Source organism: Microcebus murinus, chromosome 8, assembly GCF_040939455.1.
Source record: "Microcebus murinus isolate Inina chromosome 8, M.murinus_Inina_mat1.0, whole genome shotgun sequence".
NCBI lineage: Eukaryota > Metazoa > Chordata > Mammalia > Primates > Cheirogaleidae > Microcebus > Microcebus murinus.
In genome coordinates, this window is record NC_134111.1 from 23,286,288 (window position 1) to 23,311,818 (window position 25,531).

At 32.9% G+C, this 25,531-nt stretch overlaps 1 protein-coding gene across 2 annotated transcripts in view; it reads right to left on the minus strand.

Moving 5' to 3' along the window:
* Positions 1-25,531, minus strand: part of LRP1B (LDL receptor related protein 1B) — a 1,745,675-nt gene that overhangs the window by 313,088 nt on the left and 1,407,056 nt on the right. For both annotated transcript variants that reach the window (XM_020288518.2, XM_076005497.1), the window contains exons 42-43: positions 20,341-20,530; positions 16,752-16,956 (exon numbers count right to left, since the gene is read on the minus strand). In XM_020288518.2, coding sequence (XP_020144107.2) covers positions 16,752-16,956; positions 20,341-20,530 — 395 coding nt within the window. The remainder of the gene's footprint in view (positions 1-16,751; positions 16,957-20,340; positions 20,531-25,531) is intronic.

Genomic DNA, 25,531 nt, shown 5'->3' on the forward strand with positions numbered 1-25,531 from the left:
TCAGGCACCGGTGGCTCTAGAACACTTTTTTTTTTTCTCCTCAGTTGATGTGATGATCAATGTTATATAAGCACAGTGCCCTCACTTGTGTCTGTGTTTGCCTTGAGACTCTTACTTCTCCCCAGGACGGCTTCCCTCCTGCCCCTGATTCTAAAAGGACCTGCTTCTACCATGTGCAGCCTGAAAGCCTGCAGGGAATTAATGACCCATGGATCCAATCTCTGGCCAAAAGAAGAAGACCAACAGAAATATTTATCTTCTTTACTCAATACTACTTCCTCAGGGACCATCCTAAGGTGCAATAGTTTATATGGCCTTCCTGAAGTCAGTCTCAGGGGATCAGGATATCCATTGCACTTTACACGAAGAGATACCCAGCTCTGAATCACATCTCTTCATATACACTGTCCCTCTTTCTCAGCACATTCTGCTTTCACTTGATATTTCTTTCTGGGATTTCATACTTAGTAGAAGCCGGGCGTGGTGGCTCACGCCTGTAATCCTAGCTCTCTGGGAGGCTGAGGCGGGCGGATCACTTTGAGGTCAGGAGTTCGAAACCAGCCTAAGAGCGAGACCCCGTCTCTACTATAAAATAGAAAGAAATTAATTGGCCAACTAATATATATAGAAAAAATTAGCCGGGCATGGTGGCACATGCCTGTAGTCCCAGCTACTCAGGAGGCTGAGACAGGAGGATCGCTTGAGCCCAGGAGATTGAGGTTGCTGTGAGCTAGGCTGACACCACGGCACTCACTCTAGCCTGGGCAACAAAGCGAGACTCTGGCTCAAAAAAAAAGAAGAGCTTTCATACTTAGTAGAGAAGCAGAATAGGCTCTGTTTGTTTGTTTTTAACACACCTGAACTTAGATAAGTATCTTCATATTTTTGATTATCTAAATACAATTTCTACTATCATTTATTTTGAATTGTTCTTTAACTTGATTCATTACCATAAATGGATATCCAGTATCAGAAGAAATAGAATGCAACTCTAAAAATATATACAATGAAACTGAAACTATGCTATCATATTAACACCATTGCCCACCAAATGTTAGTCTGAGTTCCCCTCCTCCCTCATTCTCTTTTCCTCTCCTCCTCTTTTCTTTTTCTCCCTCTTTATTTCTTTTCCATTAAATGTTATTGGTGTGTTAAATATATACTAGCAATAAATTTAAACTTTCTTCTTGAGTCAGTCAGAGGATTGAAAGAACATTACGAATAGAATTTTTCATATTACACCATTAACTTTAAATTGCTGCAGTTTCTGGACAATCTCTAATATCACTAATATGAGTCCCGTATCTTGGGGAAAATAATATGGGCACTATGGAATATCAAAATTATGAAGATTCTCATGAAAATTTCTCAGAAATCTTAAATCAGGTGAGAGAATATGGTGATGCCACCCATATTTCTAGTCTATGAAGCCTAGTTTAGATCTGCTCAAACTGTCATTTTTTAAAAATGATATTCTTATTTACTACATATTTGATTATACCTTGAATAATTTCTCATTTGTGTTTCTAGTAGCCTATAATGATAAATACCAATTTTGACTATGCATAAAAATCAACAGGGAACTTTGAAAAATGAGACCCGTGCCTTATCCAGGAATTCTGATTTAGTTGTTCTTGGGTGAGGCTCAGGCATCACTATTACTATTACATAAAAGCTCCCTAGGAGATGCTAATGTACATTCCATGTTAAGAAACTATTCTACCTCTTCTGATACATCATTGAAAAATTAAGGCAAGTATGCTGTTTTTCTGCCCCATCAGTAGTATACTGGGTGCTATGATGTGAATGTCTCCCAAAATGTATGGGTCAATGTGCTGTTATCAAGATGTGGAGCTTTTAGGAAGTGATAAAGTTACAAGAGCAGATCTCTCATAGATAGAACTAGGGTCCTTATAAAAGGACTTGAGAGAGTTCACTCTTTTCTCCTCTTTTGTCATGTGAGGAAACAGTGTTCATCCCTTCTGTCATGTGAGAACACAGCAACAAAGACCTGTCAATGAGGAATGGGGTCTTTGTCAGACACCAAACCTGCTGGTACCTTGATTTTGGACTTCCCAGCCCCAGAACTATGAGAAATAAATTTCTATGATTTATAAATTACCCAGTCTCAGGTATTTCGTTACAGCAGCACAAATGGACTAACTGGATCATTTATTTTTTATTCTAATATTCAGCCCTTTAATAATGCCCCTACAAGCCAGGCACGGGGGCTCACGCTTGTAATCCTAGCACTCTGGGAGGCCAAGGTGGGTGGATCATTTGAGCTCAGGAGTTCAAGATCAGCCCGAGCAAAAGAGAGACCCCATCTCTATTAAAATTGAAAGAAATTAGCTGGACAACTAAATATATATAGAAAAAATTAGCCGAGCATGGTGGTGTATGCCTGTAGTCCCAGCTACTCAGGAGGCAGAGGCAGAAGGATCACTTGAGCCCAGGAGTTTGAGGTTGCTGTGAGTTAGGCTGACGCCATGGCACTCTAGCTCAGGCAACAGAGTGAGACTCTGTCTCAAAAAAAAAAAAAAAAAAGAGTCTCCCTATAATTCAGCAGGCCCAGGGAGAGGCAAATGGGCTGGCCACTTGATCAGGCTTAGCTTTTCTAGGTTGCCAATAAAACCACATGAGGGGATCTGACCCACTTTCCCTGCTGTGCTCAGCTCCAGATCCCAAATAAATACCTAATAAATACCTAATACTTTACCCCTGAATGACTTGAATTAGCATTTTAGTAGGATAAACTACTGATTGTATTTACTTGCAGTTGTTACATTAGTGGTCAAAGAATTCTGTTGCAATCTAGAAAGTGTTAGCTTAAGTTCTGCATTTCTGCCTGTTTGAACAGTTTCTCCTTTAATATGTATATATAGATACATAGTTTTACTTCCCTCTAAAATATATTTTTAGTTACATTACTTACATTTTTTCCTAAATTTTCCTTTATTTCTTTATTCTTCATAATTATGGAATAATTCAGCTCATGTATCTTGGTAATTTTATTTAGTTTTAAATGTTACCTAATCCTTTTAGTACTTTAACAATATAACTAAAAATTATTTAACTTTTATATGTTGATGATCAACCATATTTATTTTAGTGATATATTTATTAGTATGTATTAGTCAAATTTATTTATTTGGATATATTTTTTTCTTTCTTTTCTTTAAAAGACAGGGCCTCACTCTGACACTGAAGCTAGAGTGCAGTGGCATGATTGCAGCTCACTGAAGCGTCAAAGTCCCCAGCTCAAGACATCCTACCACCTCAGCCTCCTGAGTAGTTGGGACTACCCAGGCATTCAGCACCATGCCTGGCTAAAGAAGAAATAATTTAGCATCTTGAGTTTCTTAACTTTTTTATTTCTCAAAACTTCTCATGTAAATAAAAGATCTTATTACAATAACCTTTTCAATCTAAGGGCTACAGGAAAAAATCTATTTTTTCCATTAAATATTTTTCCTTCTATTAAATTAAAGCACTATATAACTTAACACATTGCCTTTAATGCCTTGGCTACTGAAAAGTCTGGTATAAATGTATGGTTGTGTTATTTAGTTGTAGTCATACTGTGTCTGAACTTTTATTGTAAACTACTTTAAATGTTTCTTGAAATAGCTAAAATAATAATTAATTAATTTTAATCAGTTTGTGGGAATTCTAATTGTTCTCAGAGAGTCAAACACAGAAAAATATTGGTTCAAGCTTAAATAAGTTCATGTAGGTTTTCTTGTGTGTAAAACTTATAAGAAATATATTACAATCAGCTCAAGAACTACATAAAAATCAGAAAGTCAGAGAAGAAACAATTCATGTAAATTAATTCAGAATTTCTCTAAATTTCTCTAAATATAAAACATTTCAATCTTCTGTTGTTTTTTTTTTTTTCTGCTGAATTATTTCACCAAAGAAAATATTTTTTTAATTGCCCCTGTTCAGTTTGCAAGCAAAGTTAATCTGGAAGAAATACACATAGATAGATAGATAGATAGATAGATAGATAGATAGATAGATAGATAGATAGATAGATAGATAGATGTACACACACACAAACACATACATGCAAAATAGCTTTCCTCAGCTATCTGTTCTTTCAGTCTTTGTGGATGAATTTCAACAATAAAACAGGTAGGACAGGTGGCTGCTGGTGTTTTGAAAATTCTGTGTGATGACAAACAAATTGAAAGCTTTGAGAACTATTATATCAATCCATCAGTATCAACATCTTATTCTGAAGGGACACTAGTGATTTCCTGGGTGAATACACTAGTTGCCCTGGATACTGACCATTATTCTTCTCCAGGAACACATCTCTTTTGAGAGCGTCCAGCTTTAGCAATACATTAATTTGCACAACTAACCAAGCTGAACCATCTCTGAAATGTATTTGGATTTAAATCAAAGGAATTGTGTTAGAAATAAACACCACTAACCTTACTGTAATATCATTCTTATCTTAGCAAATAAGAATATCATTTGTACAGATTTCAGAAAATTACCCTGGATAGCTGAAGTCTTTAAAACAGCTAAGCTTTCATTTTGGTCTTTTTTTTTTTTTTTTTAAAAAAAGCTGTTTGTTTTTTCATTTGATTCAGGGAAACATTTTTATAATATCTCTTTTAGTTTATTCATTCATTTACTCATTGCTTCAGCAAATATTTGCTGAATATAGCAATGCACCAACTTCGGGATAATTGTCTGAAGACACAAAGATGAAAAACAAATTGTCTTTCTTCAGATGCTAGTAATAGTATAGAAGAGGCAATGCAGCAATTTATAATTTATTCTAGTGATATAATTCATGTTCGTAGAAATGTGTACATGTGCAGGGAACATAGTTACACAGTTTTAAATATGGTTCATTGTTAAGTTTTCATGATTAGAGGGAGGATCTATGAGAATTAGCATTTGTTGTTAACTGTTGTGAGGTACCAGGTTGCATATGATAGCTTACTTTAACTCATCAAATACATCCTATGAAGCATAAACTATGAGTCAAATTTAACATGAGAAACTAAGGCATAGAAAGATTAGGAAATGTTTATTAAAGAGTAGGTCATAAATCTATGTTCCAAATCAATGTCTATCTCTATGATCTAACCTTATTAATTTCTGCCACATCATAGCACTTCTTGAAAAGCAGTATATTATAATTTACTACTAAGACTGTTTCCATGACTAATATAACCAAGATATGATATCATCTTCTTATGCATAATGTATAAAAAGATGTATTTAGTGGTTGATCTAGTTATATTCCATATAACCAATGGTAAAAATCATAAAAAGTTAGAGTTGGAAGATAATTTTAACTCTATCCTATAATGTCAAATCTGAAATTCAAAAACATTAAATTAATTGCTCAAGATCAAACAACTCTTACAAACCAGAATCAGCAACTGAAAAAAAAGTCATCTACCACCAATTTCAGGTTTATTTTCAGTCCTTTCTTATTCTTACTCAGCCACCTACATTTGACAAATCATATATTCATATTAAGTTTATTATACTCTGTGATCGAATCTATACAGTATAGTTAACACACAATAAAATTTAGATAACACAATCCAACATATTTATTTCTACAATCTTTATTTCTCTTAGGTGGAGGATCAGTGTTTCAATATCTTTTGGCCCTAGTAGATCACATCATATCATGGATGTTTTAATGTCTTATTTCAATGTAAATCCATTGGCATTACAATGATATCTCATTTTACAGACTTATAGAATATTAACTTCTTATATCTTTAAAGGCATTTTATAAAACAATACACATAAGACATTTCACTTTTTTATATTCTGAGCTTCCAAAAATCTACAAGCACAATAATTTCTGCTTCTGGAAAGATGGGGCAAGACATACTTTTTTTGATTCCTCTCCCTAAGTATAACTTAAAATCCTGCAAATTATATGTGAATCAAATATAAGAAGTCTGCGAAAGGTAGAGTGAAGAAAGCAACTCAGATTTTAGGTATCTTGACACATAGGAATATCATGGTGGTGAGTTCCCTTGGTTTTATTTTTACCTCATATATCTCAGACTTGGAAATGAATAAGCTGGCAACCCAGAAATGTCAACATGCACAGAACAAACAAAACAACAACAACAACAACAAAAACAACCCTGCTGTCTCTAGATAAAACATTAGGAAGGAGATAGCCTAGCAGGGCAGAAAACTTTTAGGCAATAACTACACTAATCTAGCCAAACATCATATAAAACCAAAACAACAATATAAAACTGTGACTTAAATACACCCATATCAGGAAAAGGCAACTGGGAAGCCTGGACTTATATCCAGACCTAATGGTAATAAGATGCCTTCCCCTTCCCTGCTGGAGTGGTGTCAGAAGAAGCCTAGTGGAGAGTCAGGACTTTCACCATATCCACTGTGGTGACAGTATAGAGACTATGTGTGGAGCCTGAACTCTCATTCCCTAACCAGAAGTATAGAGGAGTATGATTCCCACTTCAAATTATCAACAGAGCCTGAGTAGAGGACCTTTTATAGCAACAGTGTAGCACCCCTCATCTTCCCCTCCCAAAGTGATATCAGAGAAAGCCAGTTAAAACAAAAGGTTTAAAGAAGATCTAGAGTTTCATAGAATAAAACCACAATGTTAGAGTTCAACTAAAATCACTCATCATGCCAAGAATCAGGAATATCTCAAAAAGGAACAACAACAACAACAAAAACCCACAACCAATAGACACCAAAGCCAAGATGTCAGAAGTGTTAGAATTATCTGACAAAAATTTTAAAGTAATCATAATATAAATGTTTCAGTAAGAAATTACAAGCATATTTGAAGCAAATGAAGAAAGAATAAAGGCTCGAGAGAAGCAATTGAAAATCTCAGCAAAGAAATGGAAGATATAAACCAAAACCAAATGGAAATTTTAGAACTGAAAAATGCAATAAATGAAATGAAAAGCTTAGTAGGTAAACTCAACAGAAGAATGGAGGGAATGAAAGAAGTGTGAGTAAACTAAAAGAATAATAGAAAATAGTCAATCTGAACAATAAAGAGATGGTAGTCTGAATAAACTGAACAAAATTTCAGTGACCTGTGGAACTATAACAAAAGATCTAACATTTATGTCAAAGGAGTCCCACAAGGAGAAGATAAAGAGTGTGGCACTAAAAAAGTGTTTGAAAACTAAGTCCTAAAAATTTCCCTAATCTGACAAGAGATATAAATGTATATATTCAAGAAACTGAGTAAGTTCCAGACAAAATAACCCCAAAGAAATTCATGTCAAGACATGTCATAATTAAACTTCTGAAATTCTGTTATAATATGCCCCAAACATGGAGAAGTTTGGGTTATGTTACGCTAAGTGAAGTAACCAAGGCAGAGTAAGACAATACTTCATGATCTCACTTGTATGTGGAATCTAAAAATAGTCAAACTCATAGAAATGGAGAGTAAAATAGTGGTTATGAGAGGCTGGGCTAGGAGCAAGGTTGAGTAATAAGATGTTGGTCAATGGGTACAAATTTCCAGTTAGAAAAGGGGAGTAAGCTTTACAGATATACACAAAAAATATAAGTGAGTGAGATGATGAATATGATATGGTAGCTTGATTTAATCATTCAACAATGTGAATATACATAAAAGCATCACCCACAAAACATACCCAATTATTATTTTTCAATTACAAATAAAATAAAAAATAAACTTCTGAAAACTAAATAAAAGAAACAAATCTTAATAGCAGCCAGAGAAAAGTGACGAATTACAAAGAGAAAAAAAAATTGAATGATAGTTGATTTCTTATTAGAAATCATGGAGAATAGGCCATAATGAATGCTGGAGAGGATGTAGAGATAGGCACACCTTCACACACTGTTGGCAAGAAGGTAAATTAGTATAGCTGCTATGAACAACAATATGAAAGTTCCTTAAAATCGATTAATAAAAATAGGACTATCACATGATCCAGCAATCCCACTGCTGGGTATATATTCAAAAGAAAGAAAATCAACATATAGAATAGATATCTGCACTCTCATGTTTATTTCAGCAGTATTCACAATAGCCAAGATTTGGAATCAACCAAAGTTTCCACAAATAGATAAATGAACAAATAAAGTATGGTATATTTCCACAATGGAGTATTATTCAGATAATACTTCATATTATTAGTCATTCAAAAAGGAGTGTAATATTGCCATTTGCAACAATATGGATTAAGCTGGAGGCTTTCTTTAAGTGAAATAAGCCAGGGCACAGAAAGACAAATGTTCTCACTTTCCTGTGGGAGCAAAAAACAAAAACATTGAACTCATGGAGATATAGAGTAGAATAATGGCTACTAAGGCTGGGGAAAGTGGTATGAAAAGAGGATAGTTAATAAGCAAAAAAATACCATTAGCAGGAATAAGATCTCATGTTTGGTAGCACATAGAGTGACTATAGTTACCAATAATTTACTGTATGTTTCAAAATAAGTGCTCTCAAATGTTTATTGCAACACAATTCACAAATGCAAAGATATGGAAAGAACTCAGGTGCCCATCAATACATAAGAGGATTAATAAAATGTGGTATATGTATACCATGGAGTTCTACTCAGCCACAAAAAACAATGGTGATCTAGCACCTCTTGTATTATCCTGGATGGAGCTGGATCCCATTCTACTAAGTGAAGTATCACAAGAATGGAAAAAACAAGCACCACTTGTACTCACTATCAAATTGGTACTAATAGATCAACACTTATGTGCACATATAGTAGTAACATTCATTGGGTGAAGGGAAGGTGAGGGGGGGGAGGAAGGGATGGGTATATTCACACCTAATGGATGCAGTGTGCACTGTCTAGGGGATGGACACACTTGTAGCTCTGACTCAAGCAGGGCAAAGGCAATATATGTAACCTAAATATTTTTACTCCTGTAATATTCTGAATTTAGAAAAAAGAGTAGAATTAGAATATTCCTAACACAAATAAATGGTAAATGCTTGTGGTGATGGATACCCTAATTATCTTGATTTGATCATTACACATTGTATGCTTGCATCAAAATATTACATGTACCCCTAAATATGGACAATATCATGTATCCATAACAATTGAAAATATTATAATAAAATAAAATAGTAAGAATAATCTAACCAAGCTTGTTAAAAAACCCAAAAATTTAACAAAAAAAGAAATCATGGAGAATAGAAAGTAATGGCTCAATATTTTTCCTGTGTGAAAAGAGAAGAATCGTCAACCCAGAAACCTATGCAAAGTGAAAATATCCTTCAGGAATAAAAGAGAAATCAAAATATTCTGAGATGGAAGGGAATTAAGAGAATTTTCCACCAGAAAACCTTCCCTATGAGAATGAATAAAAAAATGTTTACCAAAGTGATAAGGAAGGAAATGATTTAAAAAGGAAACTTGGAACATCAAGAAGGAAGAAAGAACACAGAAAGCAAAAATATGAGTAAATAAAATAGGCTTTCCTTCTCATCCTGAGTTTTCTAAATTCTGTTTGGTGGTTGAAGCAAAAAAGTGTGGTTCTAAATGTACGCAGAGGAAATACTTAAGATGATTATATTACAAACAAGGGAGGCTACAGGAACACAAAGGAATGCAAAGTTTCTGTACTTCACTTTTTATCTTCTCTTTGAGAGTGGTGTGCATGGGCTCCTTCTATTCTTCCATCTTTTCCCTCCCTCAAGATTGATTTCTTGATTCATTTATGGAATAAAATAGCTGATTTTATTTTATTTTATTATTTTATTTTTAGTGGAGACAGGGTCTCACTCTTTCTCAGGCTGGTCTCGAACTCCTGAGCTCAAACGATCCATCAGCCTCAATCCATCCATCTCAAATGATCCATTCAATCCCAGAATGCTAGGATTACAGGCATGAGCCACCACACCCAGCCAGGTGATTTTAAAAATAGAAAGGGAATGTTTGCTGCCATAAAAATATAGAATATCTCACATCCTTGTGACTGTTTCTTTAATTAATTAGTTTTTATTTTAATGTTCTCCCCTATTGTTACTTAAAAGAGTTTATGACTTTGGTGTGTTTATTTAGGAGTTAGATTATCCTTCATCCTTCTCATTCTAAAGATAAGTCTTAAGATTTCTGCCTGGGAATATACTCTGAAAACAACTTTGGACAAAGTTTCTAAAAGAATGTCAGAGGTAAGAAACATGAGCAATTGCAATTTCTAGGAACATAAATATCTCTTTTGGAAGGGTTTGTGTCACTCAGGTAGCAGATACTTTCCAAGAAATGATTAACACTTATATGGTAACTGCAGGGAGAAAGGCTATAATCATGCTGTCTTAGTCCCTGTCAACATTAGTTATTGTTTCAGCTACTAGAAAAACAAACAGAGATGACAGATACAAAGCAGAAATAAAAATGAGACATAGTGAAATTATTTGTTTTATTTTTGTTGCCTTAAAACTAAATCTGCTAAGAGCATTCAGTGTTGTATCACTAAATAAAGAATGTGTTCTTCTATAAATATTCGGGTAGAACCATCACACAAGTTAATGTGGTGTTAATTTCAGAAAACCCCAGCCAATTATTGCATTTTTATCAACCATCATACAAGTTAATGTAGTGTTAAAATCACAAAAACTCAGGCAATTATTACATATTTACCAATACAAGTCAGATTTAAACTGTGTGTTTGTATTTTCTTGTGGCCATACTCTAAAATAAAATAGAATAATAAAACCTAACTCCAAGTTTAATAGAAGAAATTAAATATATGAATGGGCTTGTTAAACTTCAGATAAGTAGAATAGGAAAAGAAACATGTATTTTTAAAAACACATTTTTGGAGGAGGGAGAAAAGCAAGATGGCCAAATAGGAACTTCTAGCAGTCATCCCTCTACATGAACACCAAAGTCAACAACTATCCATACAAGCAAACATAAAAAATCAGATAACTGATCATATTACCTGGTTTTACCATAGAGGGAGCATTTAGACCAGCCTGGCCAGAAAGAAATCCTCTACCCCGAAACCCAAGTTCCAGCTAGCTCTGCCACTAGTTAACAAAAAGGAGCATGAGTCCTAGACTAAATTCATAAGGCCATCAAGCCATAAAGACTGTAGTCCTTGGGAAATTCATGCAGCTGTGCTGGCTCAGAGCCAGTGGGTGTGGGATACACGTGACCCAGTGAGACCCAAGCCAGTGCATGTGTCACACCCTTTCCCCAATTGCAGGCAGTGCAGCACAGGCAGTCTTTTTCCACTTGGGGAAGGGAAAGGAGAAAGTTCAGAGGACTTTGTTTTACAAATTGGGTACCAGCTCAGCCACAATTAAATAAAGGATCAAGTAGACTCTTGAAGATCCTGAGTCCAGGCCGTAGTTTCTGGAATGTATTTTTAGACCCAACCTGGCCCAGAAGGAAACATGCTGCTCAGTTTGGAAGGGATTCACCACTTCCTGACTGAAGAGCCCTTGGGCTCTGAATAAACATCAGAGGTAGCCAGACAATAGTCACTATAGGCTTTGGGTAAGACTGGGTTGTCTTCAAGTGTGACCTGGTGCTGGTGGCCATGAGGGAGTCCCCATGTCACTTCCTCCCCCAACTTCAGCAGCCCAGCATAGAGAGTGAGGGAAAAGAGTGAGAGATTTTGCCTGGAAATCCAGGAATTCTCCCTTATCTTACCCAAGTCCATCAAGATGGTACCACCATGAGTCTGCAAGAATCACAGCATTGCTGGGCTTGGATCACCCTCAGTGTTGATATGGTTGTGGTGACCAAAGACTTAGATCACAACACTCAACTCCTTTGAATACCTGGAAATCCTTCTCAAGAAAGATGGGTTCAAACAAGCCCAGACTGAAAAGATTAAAATAAATACCTAATTCTTCAATGCCCAGACATTGATGTACATCCGCAAGCATCAAGAACACGCAGGAAAACATGATCTCACCAAAAAAACTAAATAAGGTATAAGTGATCAATCCTGGAGTGATGGAGATATGTGACCTATCAGACAAATAATTTAAAATAGCTGTCCTAAAGCAGCTCAGTAAACTTCAAGACAATACAGAGAAAGAATTCAGAAGGCTACCAGAAAAATTTAACAAAGACATTGAAATAATAAAAAAAAAAAAGTCAAGCAGAAATTCTGGAGCCTAAGAAGTCAATTGATAAACTGAAAAATGTATCAGTCTCTCAACAGTAGAATTGACCAAGCAGAAGAAAGAATTGCTGAGCTTGAAGACAGGCTATTTGAAAATAGATAATCAGAATAGAAAAAAGAATAAATTAGAATGAAACATTCCTACAAATAGCCTCAAAGAGGAAACTCTAAGAGTTATTGACCTTAAAGAGAAAGTAGAGAAAGAGATTATTCAAAGAAATAATAACAGAGAATATTTTAAACATATAAAAATATATCAATATTCAGGTACAAGAAGGTCATAGAACACCAAGCAGATATAACTCAAATAAGACTACCTAAAAGCATTTATAATCAAGGTCACTGATAAAGAAAAGGTCCTAAAGGAAGCAAGAAAAAAGAAAAAAATAACATATAAAGGAGCTCCAATATGTCTGGCAGTAGACTTCTCAGTAGAAACCTTACAGGCCTGGGGAGAGTGGCAAGGCATATTCAAATTGCTGAAGGAAAAAAAAAATTAACCCTAAATTATTTTATCCTGCAAAAATATCCTTCAAATTTGAAGGAGAAATAAAGACTTTCCCAGACAAACAAATGCTGAGAGTTTTCATCAGAACCTGACCTGTCTTATGAGAAATGCTAAAAGGAGTTCTTCAGTCTGAAAGAAAATAATGTTGATGAACAAAAAGAAATCATCTGAAGGTATACAACTAACTGATGGCAGTAAGTACACAAATACATAATATTGCTGTAATTGCTGTACATAAACTACTTATATCTTGAGTAGAAGGTCTAAAAGACAAATCTATCAAAATAACTATAACAATTTTTTTAAAGATAGCATACAGAGATAAAATATATGGATGGAAACAACAAAACATTAAAAAGCGGGGTTAGTGGGTGAGGATGGAGTTAAAGGGTCGTATTTTTGTTAGATTTCTCTTGCTTGTTTATTGCTTTATTTGTAAACAGAGTTGTCATATGCTTAAAATAATTGATTATAAAATGTTTTTTGCAAGCCTCATAGTAAACTCAAAAAAACTTACAATGGATACATAAAAGCAAAAAGCAGGAAATTAAAACACACTACCAGAGAAAATCACTTTTCATATAGGAAGACAGAAAATAAGCAAGAAAGAGAGGAACACAAAACAAGCAGGAATCAAATAATAACATGGCAGTAGTACGTCCTTACCTATAATAACAACATTGAATGTGAATGGACTAAACAGTCTAATCAAAAGATACAAAGTGGCCAAATGGATGAAAAAAAGTAATATCCAACCATATGTCATCTTCAAGAGACATACTTCATCTATGAAGATACACCACCTATATAGATACACATAGACTGAAATAAAGGGGTGGAAAAAGACATGCCATGAATATGGAAACCAAAGCTAAGCAGGAGTAGCTACACTTCTATGAGATAAAATAGATTTCAAGACAAAAACTGTAAAAAGAGACAAAGAAGGTCATTATGATAAAGGGGTCAATTCAGCAAAAGGATATAACAATTGTAAATACATATATACACTCAATACTGGAGTATCAGATATATAATGCAAATATTGTCAGAATTAAAGAGAGAGGTAGACCCCAATACAGTAATCACTAGAGACCTCAACACTCCACTTTCAGCATTGGACAAGACAGAACATCAACAAAGAAACATTGGACTTATCCTGCATTATAGACCAAATGTACTTAATAGATATTTAAAGAATGTTTCATTCAACAACTGCAAAATACATGTTCTTCTCTTAGCTCATGGATCATTCTCAAGAATAGACCATATGTTATACCACAAAAAGAGTCTTAAAAAATTCAAAATTTGAAGTCAGATCAAGTGTTTTCTCTGACCACAATGAAATAAACTAGAAACCAGTAACAAAAGGAACATTGAAAAATGTACAAAGACATAGAAATTAAACAATATGTTCCTGAGTGGGTCAACAAAGAGATTAAGAAGGAAATTTTAAAACTTCTCATAACAAATTAAAATGAAAACATAACATATCAAAACCTATAGGATATAGCAAAAGCAGTAATAAAAAGAAAGCTTATAGCAATAAGAGCCTACATCAAAAAGTAGAAAAGCCTACATCAAAAAAATAGAAAATTCAAATAAACACCCGAATGAGGCACCTCAAAGAACTATAAAAACAAGAGCAAACCAAACCCAGAGTTAGTAGAAGAAAAAAAATAAGTATCAGAGCAGAAATAAATGAAATTGAAACAAAAATAATACAAAAGATTAACAAAACAAAATGTTGATTATTTGAAAAGATAATTGACACTCCTTTAGCCAGACTAAGAAAAAAGAGAGAAGACCAAAATAAATAACATCAGAGATGAAAAAAGAGACATGACAACTGATACTGCAGAAATCCAAAGGATTGTTAGAAACTACTATGAGTAGCCATATGCCAATAAATTGGAAAACATAGAAGAAATGGATGAATTCCTAGACACATTGCAACATACCAAGATTGAAGCAGGAAGAAATTCAAAACCTGAATAAACTAATAACAAGTAACAAGATAAAAGCAGTAATAAAAAGTCTTCCACCAAAGAAAATCCCAGGTCCTGATGGCTTCACTACTAAATTCTACTAATACCAAGCATTCAAAGAAGAATTAATATCAATCCTACTTAAGATATTCTAAAAAATATTGAGGAGGAGGAAATACTCCCAACTCATTCCATGAGGCCCGTACTACCCTGATACCAAAACCAGACAAAGACAACAAAAAAAGAAAGCTATAGACCAATATCCTGATGAACATAGTTGTAAAAGTTCCTCAACAAAATATTAGCATAATTGAATTCAACAGCACAATAAAAGATTATGCTTCATGATCAAGTGGATTCATCCCAGGGATGAAAGGATGATTCAACATACAGAAATCATTGTGATACATCATACTAACAGAATGAAGGACAAAAACCATATGATCATTTCCATTGACACTGAATAAGCTTTCAATAAAATTCAATATTCCTTCATGATGAAAACTCAAAAAACTGGGTATAGAATTAACTCAACACAATAAAAGCCATATATGACAGAACCACAGTAAGTATCATACTGAATAGGGAAAAACTGAAAATGTTTCCTGTAAGATATGGAACAGATAAGGAAGCCTACTTCTACCACTGTTTTAAATGGGGATCATCACAATAACACTTACCATATGGGAGTTCTATAAAAAAATGAAATAAAAAGGGTTTAGCACATTACCTAGAGCACAACTAGCATTCAATGACTGTCAGCTAGTATGGTGATTAGTATGTTGATATAACACTTGAAAGTCTTAAAAAGTCTTTACAAAATCTTTAAAACAGTCAATAAATAGTCCCTAAATTATATTTTGCAAAAACATTAAAGAATTTTTAAAAATATATTGCTAATTTTTAATAAAAATATGACCTTGTCTCAAATTAGTTAGAATGCATATGAAGATAAAGATAATCTAGATGCATGTAAGAATGTAATAAACTTTGAAATTATTTTCCAATATTTGACCCCAACCAGAAATTATCCCTCTTTGGACAAGGATGAAGGATAGAAAGTTGGAATCAAATCTAGGTGCATTTCTTAAAATGTCAGAGCAAATTCTTTAAATTGTATTAGTTAAATTATATTTGAATTGTATTATCTTCTTACTGGATCACCTATAGTAACTATAATTACCACAAATGAGAGTAGATAAGAATAATGAAGGGTTATTATGAAGAGTTACAAAAGCATTTTCTGTAACAGGACATAATAAAAAACACCACCACAGTAAGGACAACAATTTACCTGATTTTTCCTTTTTTAAAAAATAATTATTATTTTATTTTGAAATATTAAGGGGGTACAAGCATTTTTATTACATAGGTGAATAGTATAATGCGGAAATCAGGGCTTTTAGTGTGCCTGTACCCAGAATAGTGTTCATTGTACCCGGCAGGGAAGTTTTGATCCCTCACCTAGATCAAACCCTCCAGAATCATGAACTTTCCCAAGCAGCTTCTCCTCATAGGACAAAGGAGGAAATTCTAGAAATTTACCATTCCTCAGGCCCTAAATATCTGCTTTAAATGTTCTCCAGGGGTAGCCATAATGACTCTCCCACTAACATTTCATTTGGAACTCAGAGAAAAGAGACAGAATCAATCAAGTGATTAAAATGTGCCTGACTCCTCTCTTCAGAGCTTCTTAGGTTGCTTTGAGGTCCCAGACACAGAGGATCATTTCATTCTTTTTAAATTTTCTTTTATCCTGGAGCAACTAATCAAATTTATTTCACATTTTAAAGAATTACAAGTAACAATGAAGCATATGCAGATCACTCTAACAATTCTAGTTCCATTAATAACTAGGAGGTAATTAGTTATTGTCTCTCCAGAAAAAGTTTAAGAATTGAGCTGTCTCTATGGTACCTAATGCACTTGAAAAAAGTTTTCAAAATATTATTCACAGTTTTCTTTGCACTGAAGAGATTAGTTATTCAATTGCATTGGTTCAAACAATTAGCTATTTTTAAATTCCTTGATATGAACATTTAAAAAAGTATAAGGCATATATTTGTCAAATATATCATTGTGTAAATCTATTATTAAGAAATTCTTAGTTAACTTACAAATCTCTGGGATCCATCATATTCACACCTTTCAATTTTTCCTAGGCTGCCATCTGAGAAATACAACTTTTCTGCACGGTGGTCAATGGTGAGTCCGTTTGGAGTGAGTATGTCTGTACTGATCACCACTTGAGCATTTTTCCCAGTCAGGGTAGACCTCATGATACTTGGATGCTGTTCATTCCAGTTGGTCCAAAACATTAAACTAATTCAAATGAAAATTGCAATTATAAATAAAAATTTTCATCAAAAGTAAAAATATTCATAGAATAATGGCAATACCAAGCTATTTAAAAAGAAGCAAAATTATTTGCCTTATATCTTATGACCCTTATTGAAGTCTGGTAGTAAAAGGAGATATGCATATTATATTTACATCTATATTTTGGCTACATTCTTACATAAAACCTAGAACCTATTTCTGAAAAACAATTATCCTGTGTATTTCTTCAAATGATAATTTAATTAAATCAAGTTAGTTTGATACAGAATGAGGATTTATTTGTTAGGAACAAAACAGCAATCAGAAGTTTTCTATGGACTGCAAATATACCCTAATTTATTAAGGTTGCATTATAGCTGATGCAGTATGATCATTTTGGAAATCGTTCTTATCCTAAGTATATTTATTTCTCAATTGATGAAATTAAAAATCCCCATTCCAGTTTTGCTTTTTAAATCCTATGTTCTCTTTTATATGTGATTTAGAGATATATTAATAAAATTAATAAACTTTTATATTTCAATTTTTTTCTCTCTTCTCTTAGTGTGATTTTTTAAAATAAATTACAATATTGTTTCTAAAATTCTATGGGTGAATCTCAAATCTTTAAACATAATATCTGTTCCTTATAGATTCTCATGTATAATCATTTAAAGGCAATTTAGGATTATAGTCAACAAAATTATTCAAAATGTTGTTTTTGAGTATGTTGTAAAAACTTATTACTACACAATATTAAAATTCACAACAAACATTTTTCTACTTGCTAATTTAAAGTATAACTCACACCCATTGAACAATGCTGGGTCATCTATGCTCTTTGTTAAAATATTTCCTTATCATTTTCATCTATTCTATGGGACACAAAAGTATTTTAAGTGAGCAAGTGTCAGAAATATTCTGTCCTATGAATAAGTAAATTTGCAAAAAAAAAAAACCAAAAAGAGCATTCCGTTTTTGTAAATTGTCAGCCGTTTTGCCCATAAATGGTGACTTTTACAATGAAAATTCAATTAATTAAAACATTTTTACATTTAAGCATATAATGTGAGATATTAAATACACAATTTACTGTAATATCTTCCTAGTTTGTTGGCTTTTGAATAAGAGAATTTTAGAGGTATTAATGTTGCTTTCATTTTACATCTCCATTTTACAGATGAAAAAAACAGAGAGAGGCCCAGAGAGCTTAAGTAATTAAAGTTTATACAAATAACTAGTAAGTGAACCAAGTTTTGAATTATAGTATTCTATGTTTCATTTAGAATTTAGGATTGCATTTAAAAATTTCTGTTGATAAACTAACATAAAATGGTGATTTAAATGTATCAGTGATACATACATAATGATAAAGATGCCTTTTTATGCTTTAAACTTTAATTACAAATAATTTTTTAATTAAAATATTTTTGATGTGTTTACTTCTAATTTACAATATGCTATGTGCAAAATGAAAATGTAAATTTTGGCTTATATAATAAATAACTATAAAATAAATCACTTATCAATTAAAACATATATAATATCATGATTATATCTTTTTTTTAGGTTTATTTCAAAATTGACTTATAAATTCTTTTGAACAATTCTTTTATTCTTACTGTAGGACATTTATTATTGTCCTGAGATTCTTCTGGTGACCTGTGAGGATAAATGTATCTGAGCCAACATAATGCTGGATAGTGACAGGGCAGTGGTGTGAGCAAAGAAGGTCCATGTCCATCTGAACTAGTAGTCACTTGAGCTACATGAAAAGTCATTATATCTCTCAACCTTAAGAGTTTCCATGGATAAGATGAAATGTTCAGTTAGGTGGATTAAATCTGATCTCACTTCTGGCTCTATAAAAGTGTCCAGATTTACAACTATTTTCACACTGAGTAATTTATGTAATCCTTTCTTCTGACAAGTGGTCAGGGTCAGTGATTATCTGTCATTGCATTTTATTCTTCAGTTTTCTTTCATCATGTCTAAAAAGAGCTCTTCTATTTCTGCTCAGTGAAGGACAGATTGGACCAATTTGGGTTTATTTGTTTCATTTAAAAACAAAAATGAATTTTTAATTGTTAACAAAAAATCTTATCATATTATTTAAGTAGAAACTCCATAGATACATATTTTTTGTACTTTGCTCTTCAGTTTTCTATATAACTGCTTTCTTTATGGCATCTCCCCAACACAACTTTTTTCTACTTTTTTTTTTCATGCAATACTATAGCTTGAACATTTCCTCTTGTCATGAACTCTTTAGAAGTATTATTTTAAAAGTCTCACAATATATCATAAAACAGATGCAGAATACTCAGACTATTTTAAAGTACCTAATGCTGAAAATATAGCTGTACACAATTATTTTTCATTATTGCTAGTGTTTTCTTTTATATTTCAATTAGAGAGATTCCCAGTTGTTAAAATTAGCCAATTAAAATGAAAACACATCTTCTAAGCTTCAATATATGTTAATAGTTTTATTAAAATTTATAATTACATCAGCTATGCATTAATTTCATTAATGTCTTTTTAATATGCCTTTTCTAGCATAATATTATCTCTTTCTATTTTCTGCTTCATCATTTAAAATTGTTTTTACTGGATCTCTCATGGAGATGACACCTGTCATTTAAAGAATTCAAATTTTAATTATTCCTGTGTTCTCTATTCTGTTCCATTGATCTGTATGTCTAATTTTAAACCAGTGCCTAGGTGCTTTGGTTACTATAGCCTTGTATTATAATTTGATATGTAATGTGTAATGTGATGCCTTCAGTTTTGTTCTTTTTGGTCAGGATTGCTTTGTCTATTCAGAATATTTTTTGAGTCAATATGAGTTTTAGGATTGTTTTTCCTAATTCTGTGAAAAGTGACATTGGTAATTTGATAGGAATTGTGTTGACTTTGTAGATTGCTTTGGGCAGTATGATCATTTTAATCATATTGATTCTTCCAATCCATGACCATGGGATGTTTTTTCTATTTGTTTGTGCTAGTGATTTGTAGTTCTTGTAGAGATCTTTCGCCCTCTTGGTTTAATGTATTCCTGGGTAATTATTTTTTTGTAGCTATTGTGAATGAGATTGCCTTCTTGATTTGGGTCTCTGCTTGATTGATATCAGTGTGTAGAAATGCTACTGATTTGTGTACATTGATTTTGTACCCTGAAACTTTGCTGAAGTCATTTATAAAATCTAGGAACTTTTTAGAGGAGTCTTTTTTCACATTTTTATGCTCTTCTATTAAAAAATTTTAAGAATTATGAAAAGAAAACTTCAGAAAACTTTCATTTTTAAAGTTAATTCTTTTAAAAATTAACATAGTCTGACAGTATTTTGACTTATAATGAAGGAATAAAGATGCACTGTTTCTTACTTTTGACATTCATCCAAGGCTAGCACATGTGGGTGGTCGTCTTCTGACATGGTGATGACCGCTTCCCTGTCAAACGCTCCAGGCCGACTCTGGTCCACTGTGTGTCTAGTGATGGATGAGGTAGTGGAGCTGGTCCAGTACAGTGTATCCCAGGCTCTGTGATAGGCAAGCCCTTCCACAGAACCCACATCTGATGGGGGAAGAAAAAGAATACATTTACATTTTTATTTATTAAAAAACATGGCTTCTGGAGAGAAAAGGCATTTTAAGATATACACATATATGTGTTGTTTTATCAACCATTTCTACACTAACTCTTTAAAATAAAAACATGGTAATTGTGGTGCCTATAATTGGTAGCTGATTACACACAGCAAAATATAACTGTGAACTGGCATATACATCATGGGAGAAGTTTTTGCAGAAACATAATTAAAGACATAATCTTCTCAGCAAACAAACAAACAAAAAAACCCCACAATTAAATAATTGTCTTTTATTTAGGAAAATGGAGACTTACTGTCTGTACTTAATTACTTTTCAAAAAGTATCCAGTGTACAACAATTTAGAGATGCATTTGAAAATCATATGTCAGTGATAGCATTTAGGTATAATCATAATAAGTTTTCTCTTAGTACTATATATCTGGGAATACCAAGGAAAGGCAAACACATCAAAAACCACAGCAGTAGAAAAAAGCCAAACTCCATCTGCACATCTGCATCCTTGCAATTATCAAACAATGACAGATAATGTTTTAATATATTAATGTAGCAAATTCTTTGATTCTATTCAACTAATGATATATAAAAACAAAAATGAGAAAAAAAATGAATTACCAAATAAGGGATACCTTAAATCTCAGAAAAAGATAATGAAAGTACACAGATCCTAAAATGGGAAAGTTACAAGGTGAAAAAACAAAAGTAATTATTTCTTAAAATTGTGTTCCCAATGTCTAGAATAACATAAAGTAGCTGTTTTATTTTTTACAGATATGCTTTGAGTACATCTTTAAGTATAACCAAATTATTCCAGGTTTCCTTCATATTATCTCTTTTCTTCAGAACTATTATTCTTGCAAGTTTAATTTAACAAACAATATATACACCTTTGTCATACTAAGAAATGAACATTATAACAGAGCTTTTCTCTTGTTTTTCTCTCAAGGAATCTCTGAAAGGAATTATTCAGATCTTATAAAAATAGGTAGATGAAAAAAGCTGTTTCCAGGTTTAAGATGTGACATATTTAGTTTGGGGAGTCAATAGGATTTTATAGGAATGTAAAAGAACAATTAAAGCTTTTAAATCAGGTTTCTTTTATGTCATTAAATTTTTGTCATTTGTTCCTTTTTCTACATGCAACATAGAAGATCCAATAATCATATGATTGATAGCTACTATTTATTGGATACTGTCTATCTGGTAGAAATTGTACAAATTTCTTTGTATATATCATTTTATTTTATGTATAGATCTACTCTGTGAAGTTTGTTTCATTATTCTTCTTTGCTTAAGAAGGAAACTGAAACTGATGCTAAAGGACTGATAATATTAAAGCAAGATTTTTACTCCAGGTTCACCTGCTTCCAAAAGCTTATGTCCTTAACAGCACCACTATTTGGAAATGGGTTGATAGCACCTATTATTTATTTTCAATCTGTACCAAACTGGAAACAAATAATTCATTAGTCTTAACCTGTTTGACTCTGGGAAAACTGTATAACCAATAATTTACCATGAATAAGCTTCCTCTCACAGTCATCAAAACAGTTTACAGGGAGTTAATGGGGGTTATTAGTGTGGACACCTAGGCCAGAGATGATGGAAGAAAAATTATGAAACACAATCATAATAAAATCACTTAAGCATGGATAGGATGTTGATAAAGATATTTCAGTTATTAATAAATAAATCATTTTTCCACTGTATTTGTTGCACTTCCAAATTATTTCAGAAATGTAGTTAACTCTATTAGTATTTTCAGGATTACATTTCTGTCATCATTCACAAATAGAAGAAAAATGACACAGTCCTAAAAAAATTCAAGCAAATAAGAATCATTCATCCATCCTCATTCTGAGTCTTTCTTTCCAGTGACTTTGACAGATGTTCTTCTAGGTCACATTGTCCTGCCATTTCAAGAAGAAACCAGTTGGTATCATCATTAAGATTTAGCAGATACTTCATTTCTATGGTTGACATAATTCCAAGGTTATTATACTACACAACACATCTCACTGCCCAGGCACAATCTTTATTTATTTATTTATTATTTCAAAAATTTAATGGGTACAGGTATTCTTTTTTACATGAATAAATTGTAACATGCTGAATTCAGGGTTTTCAGAATACCTGTCACCAGAATAGTGCACATTGCACCCAACAGATAGGTTTTTATCCCTCACACCACCTCTCCTCCCCCTTCTTAGTTTTCAATGTCCATTATTGTTCCTTATGACCATATACATCCTCTGTTTAGCTCCCACTTATAAGTGAGAACATGTGGTATTGTTTTTCCATTCCTGAGATACTTTACTTAAGGTAATGGTCTCCAGTTCCTTCCATATTGCTGCAAAAGACATTAATTATTTCATTCATTTTTATGGCTAAGTAGTACTTCATGGTGTGTTTGTGTATATAGATATCATATTTCCTTTTTCCACTCATCATTTTATGGGCATTTAGGTTGATTCCATATGTTTGCTGTTGTGAATCGTGCTGCAAAAATCCTTCAGGTGCAGGTGTATTTTTTATAAAATGACTTCTTTTCCTTTGGGTAAATATATAGCAGTTGGATTGCTGGATCAAATAGTAGGTCTACTTTTAATTCTTTAAGGAATCTCCAGACTGCTTTCCATAGTGGTTGTACAAGTTTACATTTCTGCCAACAGTGTATAAGGTTCCCTTTTCACTGTAACCATACCAACATCTATTGGTTTTTGACTTTTTAATAATGACAATTCTGACAAGGGTAAGATGGTATCTCATTATGGTTTTAATTTGCATTTCCCAGATAATTAGTGATGTTAGGCATTTTTCATGTTTGTTGGCCATTTGTCTATTGTCTTTTGAAAAACTTCTGTTCATATCTTTTGCCCACGGTTTGATGGGGTTATTTGTTCTTTTCTTTCTGATTTGTTTGAGTTCTTCACAGATTCTAGATATTAGCCCTTTGTTGGATGTACAATTTGTGAATATATTCTTACATTCTGAAGGTTATTTATTTACTCTGTTGATTATTTCTTTTGCTATGCAGAAGATTTTTAATTTAATTAAGTCCCATTTATTTACTTTTGTTGTTGCTATTTTTGTTTTTGGGGTCTTACTCATAAATTCTTTGCCTATGCCAATGTCTAGAAGAGTTTTTCCTATATTTTCTTCTAGAATTTTTATGGTTTCACATCTTACATTCAAATCTTTAATCCATCAAAGACTATATGATAATCTCAATGGATACATAAAAAGCAGTGGACAAAATCCAGCATCCTTCATAATAATAATCCTCAACAAACTATGCATAGAAGAAACACACATCAACATTATAAAAGCTTTATAAGATAAACCCACAGCCAACATCATACTGAATGGGGAAATTTTGAAAGCATTCCCCCTAAGAACTGCAACAAGGCAAGAATGTCCACTGTCAACACTTCTAGTCAACACAGTACTGGAAATCCTAGCCAAAGCCATCAGGCAAGAGAAAGAAATAAAGGGTATCCAAATTGAGATAGAGGAGGTCATACTCCCTGTTTGCTAGTGATGCGATCTTATGCCTAGAAAACCCTAAGACTCCAACAAAAGAGTCCTAGAACTGATAAATAAATTCAGTAAATTTTCAGATTACAAAACTAATGTGCACCAATTAATAGCATTTCTACATAGTAATAGCAGTCAAGCTGAGAGTCAAATCAAGAACTCAATACCTTTTACAATATCTACAAAGAAAATAAAATATCTAGGAATATACTTAACCAAGGAAGTGAAAGATCTCTACAAGGAGAACTATAAAAAATTGATAAAAGAAATCTTAGATGACACAAACAAGTGAAAAAACATCCCATTCTCAGGGATTGGAAGATTCAACATTGTTAAAATATCCATACTGCCCAAAGTGATTTAGAGATTCAACATAATTCCCATCAAAATTCCAAATTTTTTTTCTCAGAGATCTATAAAAAATAATCCTAAATTCATATGGAAGTAAAAAGATCCCAAATAGCCAAAGCAACCCTAAGCAAACAAATCTGGAGGCATCATGTTACCTGACTTCAAATTATAGTACAGGCTATAGTAACCAAAATAGCCTAGTCCAGGTACAAAGGTAGACACATAGGCCAATGGAACAGAATAGAGAACCTAGAAATAAAATCATATAGCTATGACCAACTGATTTTTAACAAAGCAGATAACAATATACATTGGGGTAAGGATACCTATGCAATGAAGGGTGCTGGAAAACTGGATAACCACATACAGAAAAATTAAACAGGATTTCTGTTTCTCACCCTACACAATAATTAACTATTTTATTTTTGTGATAATGACAACCAGAAAGTGCACTTAATCATAATCTGGTGCTACATTTTAAATTATTTCAATAATGTATTTTTTTTCTCAAAAAGATATTTAACTCCCTATAAAATTATATTTGCTATTTAAAAAGCCAAGTAAAGACATATGTTAATGTTTAAAATTTTAAAAATACTTAAGTTGAAATAACGTAAGACATCTTTCTCCATTTTATGATGATTTTACAATAGTGTGTGGGCATATAGTATGGGTGTGTGTTTTTGTGTGCGTGTATTCATGTGTTTGATTGTTGAAGTTCCTGAATCAGTTGAACAGCCTGAATAAGAAATTGAGTTACTTGTCCTGGCAGATAATTATGTAGTTTGAAAATAAAAGTAAAATACTTATCTATTCAACCAGACCTGAAATATTGATCAGAGTAAATCAATACAGAGTTATACATTCTTATAACTCAAATATGTAGAATAGAAGAAAATAACTGTAATAGTGCTATTTCAGTAGCTCCATACTTTTCACCCCAGCAAAATAATTATATTAGAAATGTGGCCAGGCACAGTGGCTCATGCCTGTAATCCTAGCACTTTGGGAGGCCTAGGCAGGCAGATTGCTCGAGGTCAGGAGTTCGAAACCAGCCTGAGCAAGGGCGAGACCCTGT